The 12002-nt window shown below is 34.3% G+C and overlaps 1 protein-coding gene across 7 annotated transcripts in view; it reads right to left on the reverse strand.

Moving 5' to 3' along the window:
• RALGAPA2 (Ral GTPase activating protein catalytic subunit alpha 2) overlaps nucleotides 1-12002 on the reverse strand; it is a 428361-nt gene that overhangs the window by 326377 nt on the left and 89982 nt on the right. For all 7 annotated transcript variants that reach the window (XM_072634579.1, XM_072634577.1, XM_072634576.1 and 4 more), the window contains exons 12-14: nucleotides 11608-11745; nucleotides 5520-5668; nucleotides 1276-1387 (exon numbers count right to left, since the gene is read on the reverse strand). In XM_072634579.1, coding sequence (XP_072490680.1) covers nucleotides 1276-1387; nucleotides 5520-5668; nucleotides 11608-11745 — 399 coding nt within the window. The remainder of the gene's footprint in view (nucleotides 1-1275; nucleotides 1388-5519; nucleotides 5669-11607; nucleotides 11746-12002) is intronic.

A 12002-nucleotide genomic window follows, 5' to 3' on the forward strand; every position in this document is an offset into this window, starting at 1 on the left:
AATTTACATCAAGTGATTCCAAAAAAGCAGGAACTGAAACAAATATTCACCAACATAAAAAAAGAGAAAAATCAGGAAACTACATTAAACTTATATGCTCCTAATATCATAGTGCCTAAATTAATAAGCAAGATAATTAACAGAATTACAAGACATGGACAATAATACAATAAAGGCAGGAGTTTTTAAAGTATCTCAGTTTTGGACAAATCCAATAGAAAGATAAATAAAGAGGAAAACCGCTAGAGAAATTAGAGCCAAAAGACTTATGGTATCTTCTGCATAGGACTACTAAAGTAATTTCTGTATTTCTTAGCAGAATATGAAACATTTTTTTTAAATGGTCATATATTAGGGCACAGAGATATTGCAAATAAATCCAAAAAGATAGAAGTAGCAACCACATGTTTTTTACAGACAATAATGTAACAAATAAAGTAACAGAGAACAAGACACATACGGACCCAAATGGAGACTTAACAATGAAATCTTAAATCATAAGTTGCTCAAAGAACAGATTATAGACAAAATTAATAATTACACAAAAGAAAATGATAATAAACAACATACCAAAATTTATGGGATACTGCTAAAGCAGTCCTCAGGTATGGAAACTATATCTCTATCACATCAAATGCTCTCCCTCATCTCCCCATTTATCCAAATAGTACCCCACCAGAAGTATCTCAGGTATTAAGAGATGATAGGAGAGACTCACTCCAAAAGATACCATCTTTATCCAAAGGTGGGTGGCTAGAAAAGCAGAAAAGCCTTAAAGAACCCCAGCACAATATAATTGTGGAAAAGGGAAAAGTCTTTAATCTCAAAACAAAAAGTAGAGGTGAGGGAGTATGGGTAGGGGAGGAAAGGCTACACCTGTAATTTCATTAGTTTAGAGACCATCTGATGGGGAATATACCTTTACCAATGTAGATCTTAGACAACGACCTAACGTGTTCAGAGGTATGGGAATTGCCTCAACTACAAAGTTTGTTTATGTCTGAGGTAAGATAATACCATGTTTTCCTGACTCCAACGTTAGTCCTCCATCTACCTCACCATTATTCCTCTCCAAATAAAGATAAAAATTAAAAATTACATAAATTACATAAAGTTAATTAAGTAAACCACAAATTTAATATAATTCTTATCACTTTTTAAAAAATGTATTAATGGTCAAAACTAATGTATTATATATGAAACCTGACTAGCTCTTCAGATTTGTGGGCTTTTGTTCTTTCGGTTTGTTTTATTTGTTTCTTTTTAAAGACTTACCCTAAACAGTAACCCTGCCAAGCTCTGGGCAAACAAGTCCTTTATTTGGTTATCCTTTGGCTTCTGCATGACAGCTTCTGTTATCCTGAGTAGTATTTGCAACATCTGCTCCCTGGACCCCCAAAATAAAAGTTGCATGTAAATTCCATGCATTATTCATCACAATGGTAAATCATTTCAATTACAGTAAACTCTCAAATTAGAAACATAGCTGTGAGTCAATCATTCAATAAGCATATATTAAGCACTTACTACATGCAAGGTTCTGTGCTAAGTATTGAGTATACAAAGAAAGGCAAAAAAAAAAAAAAATGGCCCCTGCCCTCAAGGAGCTCACATTCTAGTAAGGGAGACAGCATACAAACAACTAAATACATACAAAATTTATGTAGAGGAGAAGGAAGGCAATTTCAGAAAGAAGGTACTAGTGGGGAAGGAAGGAGCTAAGAAGAAAAACCAGGAAAGTCCTCTTGCAGAAGGCAGGACAGCAGCCTAAACTGGAAGGAAGACAGGCAGATGTAAGGAGGAAAAGTATTCCAGGAATGGGGAATAGCCAATGAAAAAAGACAGTCAAGAGTTTGACTGCTGTGTGCAGGGAACAGCACTCTTATGTTGCTAGAAAGAAGAGTATAAGGGAAGCTGAGTGTAAAAGGACAAGAACAACAGGCAGGAGCAAGGTTGTAAAGGGTTCTAAATACTAAATAATTATAAATTTATCTGATCTTATAGGTAATAGGTAATCTATTTGATCTTAATAGGTAAATGGAGTTTAGGGACATGGTTAGATCAGCAGCTGAGTGCTGGATAGAGTTGAATAAGGAGAGAAACGTAGAAAGATCAACCAGAAGGCTATTAAAATAGCGGCTGCACCAATGGGAAAAAATGGGAAGTAAACAAGAGCGGTTGTGAAGAGAGAATTGGTGAAACTTGACATCGGATTGGATATTTGGAGTGAGTATAAGAAAACAGTCAAGGATGACATGGACCAGAAATCATGTATCAATCAAAGAATCTCAATTATCTTTTCAAGAAAATAATAAATTTTACCAAAATATACAATCTCAGAACAAAATTAAGCATTTCAAAACACTCCTCCTAATTCTGTACTATCATCACCATATTCAAAGCAATTTTAGACACAGTGAGTCCTGCCGGGATCACAGACTATGTGACTGTATTTGATTAACATGAAGTTACTCATGATTTCTATTTTGGGAAAGCAAATGGTAACATCTTGCTTCTATAGCACTTTTTTAAACACCTCAAAGCATTTTCATTTCTATTATCAAATATAGTTATGTCTTTACACTGTGGGGAAAATGTTGATCAATTCTTTAGTGTACAGATATTAAGGTTACTATATCTCCAATACAGATTCTTGCAGCTGGATTAGTCTCAGAGGTCATCTAATGTATTTACCAAGTACCTATTTTCAACACACTACGTGACCTAGCCCAGGGCTTCTGAAACTTTTTCCTCTAATAACCATTCGCCACCCACGGTTTAAGAAGAGTTGATCTAGACTATTCTCAAATCAGATATGACTGATTACTCTATTCCAATAATAATTTAACACACTTGTAAGAAACAATCTTCCTGAAGGTTCAGAATTTCTGCATGAAAGTTTCTAATTTGCTTTTAAATTGCTTTCAAAAGTATAAATCTCTATATAAGTACAAAATAGTAGTCATATTTAACAATCTTTTTCATCTGGGAATTTTTTTAGAAAGAAGTTAAATCATTCATTTTTGGCATTTTTTTCTCATCTCAGCGGAAAGAAACAACTGATAATGGTTCTTTAAGACAAATCCACTATTAAATTCCTTGGATTTTACTTCAGTGTATGTCAAAAACTCAATTTTCTTTAACCTTTCCTTAGAGGTCTTATTTTGTAATCATGTTTGTAGCTCTCCTCCTCTTCAACTCTCCTCTTAATTGTAAAGGTTAGTTGAATAATTACAAAATTACCAACTCAGAATAATGGAATCCAAGAGTCAGACGAATTTCAAATGACATCTAATCCAATCTATACCTGAGCAAGATTCCTCTCTGCAAGATTCCTCTCTACAGCATACCTGAAATATGGTCAAAGAGCCCAAGGCAGCCCATTCCTCTTTGGACTAGCTCCAATTGTTAGGAATTTTTTTCCCCTTATTCTAAATTTACCTCTTTACTACTTCCACCTATCACTTCTAGTTCTACCTTCTACAGCCAAGGAGAAAAAATTTGATCCTCATACACAAGACAGCCCTTCATATATATGATGATTAGATTTCATCCTTACCATCCCTTCTCCAGGCTAACTATCCTCAATCTCTTGAAAATTTCTCATTTGACAAGAATTCAGTGTTCTTCAACATCGTGGTCACCCTTCCCTGAATGATCTCTGGCTTATCAATGTTTTTGTTTTCTAAAATGCAGTGCTCATAACTGAGCACAATACTCCAGATCTGCTGTTACTATGGCAGAGAGCATCAGCTTCTGGTTTCTAGAAACTATGGTTCTCCCTTTCTTGAATGCCATAACAAAATATATTACTCATTACATTTTCAGGTTGCAGGCCACTAAAACCCCAAATCCTATTCAGACAAATTGCTGCCATGTAGTGTATTTCTACATAATACTTGAGGAGTTGATTTTTTGAACACAAATATAAGAAGATTTATTTAAATCTCCTTAATTTCTTCTTAGTAGATGTGGCTCAACATTCTAACCTGTCAGTATTTTTGAATACCATTATCCAGTATTAGCTATACCTCACAACATTGTAGCAGATGTTTATTAAATAAGTTTGCTATCTATATCTTTATCTAAGTCACTGATAAAACTGCTAAAAAAAAAAAAAAAGCACAGGAACAAACACAGATTCTTGGAGGTTACCAATAGAGATCTCCTTCCAATCTGATATCAATTCATTAGTGACTACTTTTTAGGTCCAGTCATTAAACCAGTTAGAGAAATTCACTCAACTGTATTATCATATTTACTCTATCTCACCATCTTTCTCACAAGACTAGCATAAGAAAGTTTATAGATGATTAGCTAAAATTTAAGTAAGCTACAAGATTCTCTTGATGAATCAGTTTAGTCACCGTACGATAACTGCTGTAAAAGAAGGGGATGGATGGAAACATGTTCTAGTGGTAAAAAACAGATTGAGTAATTTGATCATATATGTATTGGGTAAGGGAGAAAGAGGAGATAATGTAGAAGCTGGAAAACTGGGAGACTGAAAGAATGGTGGTACCTTTGACAAAAATAGAAAAATTTAAGACAGGTGAGTCGGGAGGAAGATAATGAGTTCCATTTCGGACACAGTGAGTTTAAGATATCTTGGACATTCACTTAATGGGTAGTAGATCTATTGTCTGTCTATCCCTCCCAAACGCCCTATCAAAAGGATATATATGGTCACTGATTCCACTTTGATGAATAGAGAATTATCCACTACCATCATTCTGAGTACAAGCCCTGATCATCTGACCTGACACTACACCTCAAGGACCCCTGGATCTGGCCATTTACACTACTACTGCACTAGAACCACTAGGCCTTTCCAAAAGCCCTACAGCTGAATCCTATTGTCTTTCCAAATAAAATGTGAGCCCCTTGAGAGCAGGGATTGTGATTATACACATCACTACTTCAAAGAAAGTGAACATCAGAAAAAGAGTCAGTTGGGTCACTACATTACTTTGATTTTAATATTTTAAATTACTCTGTCAATTTTTCCTCCAAAAATGTTTTTTTCCAGAATAGATCTAAAACTCCTCATTAAGTCTCCTTGCTAACATTAAAAAAATATATCAACAAATAGGTAAGTAGAAAAAAAATGTATTCCATAATATCTTAAGCAGCTATTGAACTATTTTCAGTTTCCACATTATTGAAGTATATAATAAAATCATAAGCTACTAGGTTAACTGCTTACAAAACCATTTAAAAGGATTTTAAAGTGGAAATATATATATGTGTGTGTGTGTGTGTGCGCATGTACACACACATAGTAATCTAGGCACTCTCAATTCAAAACTATTTCTAATATCAATATTCAAAAACAATGAACTACCAAGGCACTGTCTCTTGTGTTTAAATTCTGCAAAATTCAAAGAAATCCCTTATTCAATACCAACTGGGAACTCACTGCAGATTTTATAACAGGAGATAAAACAGTACTTTAATATTTTAATCACACTATTAAAATTCAAAACATACCACATCAATTTCTTGAAAAGTAAACTTACCATGTCTTTTTGTTCATTGCAAGTTCCATGATCATTCGCCTAAAAATACTCAAAACAGCTTTACAGGCATCAACTTGCTCTTTCAAAAGCATGGGAACTTCAGCACATGGCTCCAATAAAAAGACATTGGCAGAATTTGTCAAAAATACCTGTAAAGCAATGCATTGCTCTTAATTTTATTTTTATTCTGAAATTAAGCACCAGAAAAGATAATTTCCATATAGATAGCAGAATACAAAAAAAGGATTACAAATGAAATCCTGAATCTCCATTTCATACTTCTTGGGTTTTTTTAAGTAAAATAATTTAATGTTACTTTCAAAACTGTCCTGCTTGTTTGTTATTCCTTTGGAATTCCTTCTGTACATTAGAAAAAAGTTTCAACTGTTAACTTTTTTTTTTGCCATCACATTTTCTCCCTCTCTTTCCAAGCTCCCTCAAATTTAAAGATGGAAAAGCAAAAACCACTCATTTCAAGTGAAAATTCAAGCAGAACAAATCCAGAGTGACCAGGTGTAAAAGTGTATTACCTAGACGTAGGTAACAAGACAAAAACAGCATTATTAAGAACAATATACATCATTTAAACAAAAAAAATAAATTTCTTAAATAAAGGAAACTTATTTTAAGGACAAACATATCTATTTCAGTCCATCAATCCATGCTATTAGAATAGTGTTATTTTTTACTACAGCAGGAGAAATACAGAGTATTAAAATATATCCTCGAAGGTTTAATTTATTTAACTTTTAAAATCACATATATATTAATAATGCCACAACTTAATTCCTCTAAAAAAAACTGAACTGTGGCACAATAACAATCCAAATGAAAAAATCATGAAATGGCTTTGAAAATATTTCTCTAAACTCCTCCCAAATCCCCTAAAAGTGAAGGAAAGAAAACAGCATCTGAAGGATGGAGGAGAGAAGACTATAGGCCAAGAAAAAAAAAAAAAACTCTGACCAGTAAACTAAAAAATGCATATTTTACTCTTACTGAGCTTTTAGGAGCACAAATTTGTTACTGAGAATAAGTGACCTACCAGGGTTAACTAAGTAAATTTACCACTTTAAAAATTGTGCTGCTGTTATTTCAGCAGTAACAATAGCTTTGTGCTAATCTAGTCACATTCTTTTATAGCTAAATATTTAAAAATATGTTCTATCATCATTTAACTTTATATAACTAACTGGCTCATATGGAGATTGAGTCTATAACCAACCTTGTCCTCTACTCAACTGTGATGACTACAGAAAAAAGACTGATTATATTCAAATTCAAACTGAGTACATAAAAAATTCTGTTAATTTATTATTTTGAATTTTCTGATGTAAGAGAAAAATCACTTGAACTAAAATGTTTTGATAATTTCCTAGAAAGAAAGAAATCTCCATTAAAACTAAATCTCCCACATGCTTTCCCAAAACAGAAATTATGAATGACATGTTAATCAAATACAATCATTTGTTGAAAAAAAAAGTAGAATATCTTTTTAGCCAACCTATACATTTAGGAGTTTAGCAAATTTTAAGATTGAAGTTGCATTAAGCAACTGCCTAAAATGAGTGCATTAATATACTTAGCATCCTTAATTTGAATCTACAACTTTTGATCACACCAAGGAAGTGTTCCTAAGCTTCACAAACCAACAGAGAGAGAAACAGATATTTAGATTAATCTACTGATGGTCTTTCACTTTATAAAACATATCAGAATGACAATTATCATATTGAGGATAGAAGCCATGTCCCCCTTTCCTTGCCTACAGCCTAATACAATACATTACACACACAACAGATATTTAATGTTTGTTAAATGAGATACTTCAATGCTGAATTTTGACTACTTTTTCCTAATGAATGCACATAACAATTATCACGTTCAATAGGTACAATGAAGTGCAAAATGTGGATGCAGTAGGCTAAGAATAAATTAGGGGTAAAGACACAAAGTATGGTTAATACTACCCCATTCTTGGGAGCCATAAAAAATAGAGAACTTGTACCTTAGATGACTTGAGGAATAATTTCACTTACTAAAAAAAGGAAAGGAATATATCTATTCTAAAAGCAATGTCTACTCTCCCAACTGCTGACAAAGCCACGTTATTCTATTTGAAATACTAAGCATGACTAAGAAGGGGTATTTTCCAAGCAACTACTTAGATAACATCCAATCACTTGATTACCTTTCAGAAAATCATTAAGTAAAAATCATCCAGATCTGTAAAAGGTTTTTATTCGAACTACTATGGCAATTTCCCACACAAAATGAAAAAAAGATTTTAGTTACTTGGTTCTATTAGCTAGTTTTACTACTTAGGACTGAAAGACTGAGTTCACTACTGAACCTGGAGTCCAGAAGACCAGAATTTAAATCCTGTCTCAGATACTTCCTAGCTGTGTGACCCTGGACAAGTCACATAAGTTTTGTTTACTTCAGTCTCCTCATCTGTAAAATGGGGATAATAAAAACAGCCACTTCACAGAGTTGTTCCAAGGATCAAATGAGATAACATAAGTACAACACTTTGCAAACTTTAAAGAGCTATATAAAATACATACATATATACCTTATATAAGTATATATTCAATATATATTAAATATTATTATTTCTAATAATTACAATAATAATAAAAATACTACCTCCACTTGAGGGGCTTACATTCTCCTGGGAGATATACCACATAAACAAGCTAATAAGTATACAGCATATAAAAACAAAAAGGTAGGGAACACTAGGACTAGGGAGATTAGGAGAGATGTCATGAAGGATGTCACATCAAGCATGTACTTTGAAGTGAACAAGGGATTCTATGAAACCAAAGTGAAAAGGGAGTGCTTTCCATACCTGGGGAAGCCTCAGACTGACTAGATGGAAAACAGCTGGGTAAAGCCCGAAAGAGAGAAAAAGAAGTTAGGCTTCGCTTGGAATAGACTCCAGATAACCTTAACAAAGAGAGGAAGCGGATGAGATATCTGCGATAAGATATAAGCTAGAGCATATGTTCACTGCAAGAATCTCCACTCAGATGTTCCTTCTCTCTGCCTAAAGCCAAGCAACTACTAATTTCCTGATTTTGCTGTAAGGCTTACCCACCAAAAGGAAAAACAAAAACAAAAAACAAGAGAACAATTCTATTCTAGATCTGACTCTTGCCAATAAGGAGAAATTGGTTGCTAAGATAGAAATGATTATGGAAACTCTGAAGGGAAGCAACCACTCCATCTCTGAATCTGTAACGGAGTAGCCAGAATAAACTGGCATGCATTCTAGATTTAAGGATGACATTCCACAGGACTGTGAAATTTAAGATGGTTGTCATGGACTAAAATTCTAAAGAACTCATCCCAGGATAGAGAGGGAAGCTCTTAAGAATGTAATTCAGGGTGGAACGGAAACAAGAAGTTGTCTAGCGAGATTAATGTGGATATCTAGGAAAGTGAAAGATTTTTTTTAAAAACGTACAAAAGAAGGAATTAAGGCAGAAACAGCAGATAGTGAATATGGAAGTATGGCATGATCCTATAAAAATAGTGACAGGAGGGATAAAGCTTAGGATGATCACAGACCAAGATGGTATCAGTGACAACCCTATTTCACAGATAAGGAAACTGAGGGTCAGAGTGACTTGCCCATGGGGTAAAACAGCTTTATAAAAATCACTTAGGCTGCACAGTATACCTAAAGACGATAAGAAAGTTCTGCTATTGTCTTTAGCTATCTGGGAAAAAAGGATAGTCAAATAATGATATGACTGTTACTTAGAAAGACAAAACAATTGAAAAAGAGAAAGCAAAGATGCTCTTCAACTATTATTTTCCTTTAACTTCTTTCTACCAAGAATGATCTTTGGGATGCTAAATGCAGAACAAAAATAACTAAGAGGAAATTAATATACAAGTAAGAAAAAAAGGAAGAGGGTGCCATCGACCCTTCAAGAGTTGAAGTCAAAAGGCTAATATGTTACATTTTCTAGTTCTGAAAGAATGAATGAGTGAAGTACTGTGTTTGCTACACACAAAGATCTGTGCTAAGCACTGAGAATACAAATAAAAAAGAGAAATGTGCTTGGGAAATGGTTAAATAGCCGTATGTAACTGCAATGAGGAGCGTAAGGGGGAGTGCTTAAAGGGAAGTAAGAAGAAGCAGAAGCAGAAGGTAGGCAAGAGTAAAATGTAGGGTTCTTTAAATGCCAGGCTGGGAATTGTATTCTAGAAAACAAAACTACTTATTAATCTGAGAACATAATCTTATAATGAATCCTAGTATCTGAAAAATGCTAAGAAAAATGCTTTTGAGGAGAAAAACATTACCCAGAGATTCAACCAATTATCATAAATTCCACCTATCTTCTTCATGCTTTTTCCCCCCCAGACTTCATGTATGCTGTCTCAGGGGGATGTACAGAATTTAACCTATTTATAAGAATATTCTCGTTTGGTTGAGGTCAAGATACTATTCAATTTCTAGGTATCAATTCTTTTTTTAAAGATATTTAATAACTACTTATATAATTTTTATATCTTCAAGAGAGCTATTGTCTGTTATGCAAATACACGCTAAACAACTTTTAGGATAGAAATAATCAGCTTATAAGACAAGCATCATGGGACCCTCAAAAGAACACTGAAACTCTGCTCCCCTAAAATCAATGTTACTTTGGGCAAGGTACATTTATTAAGTATCTACTAAGTGCTAGGTGCTTGGTAAAAGGGTGAGGCTACTAAGAGACAAAAGACAGTGCCTACTCTCAAGAAGCTCATAGTCCAATGGGGGACACAACATGGAAACAACAATGAACTGCAGAAAATCAACACAGTTAAGGCACATGAATTAAGGAGGATCAGGGAAGGCTTCTTGTAGTAGTGGGTGAAATTTAGCTAGAGAAGCCAGCAGGCAGAGACAAGGAGGGAAAAAAATCTAGGCATGAGGAACAGCCAGTGAAAATGCCCTGTGTCAAGATGTGGATGTACCCTGTGAGGAACAACCAGAACTCCAGTGTCACTGGATCTCAGTGCGCACATCCTTAAAGGGAGGGGGATGGACTAGTTGATGCATTCCAACTCCGAATCTTGTGATCTAAAGGCACTATAACAGCAACTACTCTATGCATTCTGAGGTGCAAATTAGGACATAGATTAAATCAAAAGTTGGCAAACTACTGCCCACAGCCAAAATCTGCCAACTGCCTGTTTTTGTACAGCCCAGTAGGCTAAGAATTATTTAAAAGTGTAAAGATGATTCTTAGCTTATGGGTATAAACACATGAAATCAGCTCTCCGGTGTAATTGGGTGACTATTGGGTTAAATGATTATCACTGGTGGCTCCCACATGCACTGAGTGTAAAGTAATAAAGCACTTTCTTCCTAATAGCCTATGAGGTGGATCGAACTGATATTACTATTATCCCTACTTTACGGATGAGAAGGCTGATTTTCAAAGACCTTAGATGACTTGCCTAAAGTCACAGTGCAGCAAAGTACTGAAGGACATGCTGCAAGAATACTTCTCAGACAAATCAGTTACAGGATAGTACCATTACTACAAAATTTCCTCTACCAAAAAAAGTTGCATCTCGACTTTTGTAAGCCTTTTCCTACAAGGGCACTTAGCTGGTACAGTGGAAGGAGTGCTGGGTCTGAAGTCAGGAAAATTTATCTTCCTGAGTTCAGATCTATTCTCAGATATTTACTACTTGTGTGACTCTGGGCAAGTTAGTTTCCTCAGTTTCCACATCTGTAAAATGAGCTGGAGAAGAAAATGGCAAATCACTCCAGTATCTTTGCCAAGAAAACGCCCAAAAGGGGGTCATGAAGTTACACGACTCAAACTACTGGACAGTAGCAATAATTCCTTTGGTAAAGTTATATGCTAGAAAAATAAAAACAGAAGCTCTGTAGTTAGTTAAAATAAGAGTGAGAATGAGATTTTGATAGATTCTGGTTGTAAAACATTTCAAATTTTATGTGTGTTGAAACATATTACCTTTTAATAACAGAAAATAATTAAAATGAAATTATACCACAAGAGCAAAATATTTAAACAATATGTCTTGGCTATTTTTTGCTTTGACCACATACCTGTAATGTAGCTTGCACACCAGCTTTAATATTCTTATTATCATCTTCTAATACACAGCCTCTGCTAACAGCACTAGTAAAGGAGTAAGTTCGTCCCCAGCTTGAAGATCGTTTGTGACCAGAATGTTCAGTTGTATCCTTTTAAAAACAATAACTAGTTAATACAGAAGGAAGATATGTGAATACAAGTATTTATCTCTATCTGTATGAAATAGTATTCAGAAGTTTTTAAATGACAAATGTGTCCTTATTCATTTTTATTCATATCAATTTATCAGTTGTGGCCAGTTATTCAAAAATCAAGATTGTTAATCGAACTTGTTACTGGTGAAGCTGTATCTATCTATATCTATGCATATCTTCAGAAATATGTCAGAACATTTTTAATAAATTAT

This window comes from Notamacropus eugenii, chromosome 1 (assembly GCF_028372415.1).
Source record: "Notamacropus eugenii isolate mMacEug1 chromosome 1, mMacEug1.pri_v2, whole genome shotgun sequence".
NCBI classification, from domain to species: domain Eukaryota; kingdom Metazoa; phylum Chordata; class Mammalia; order Diprotodontia; family Macropodidae; genus Notamacropus; species Notamacropus eugenii.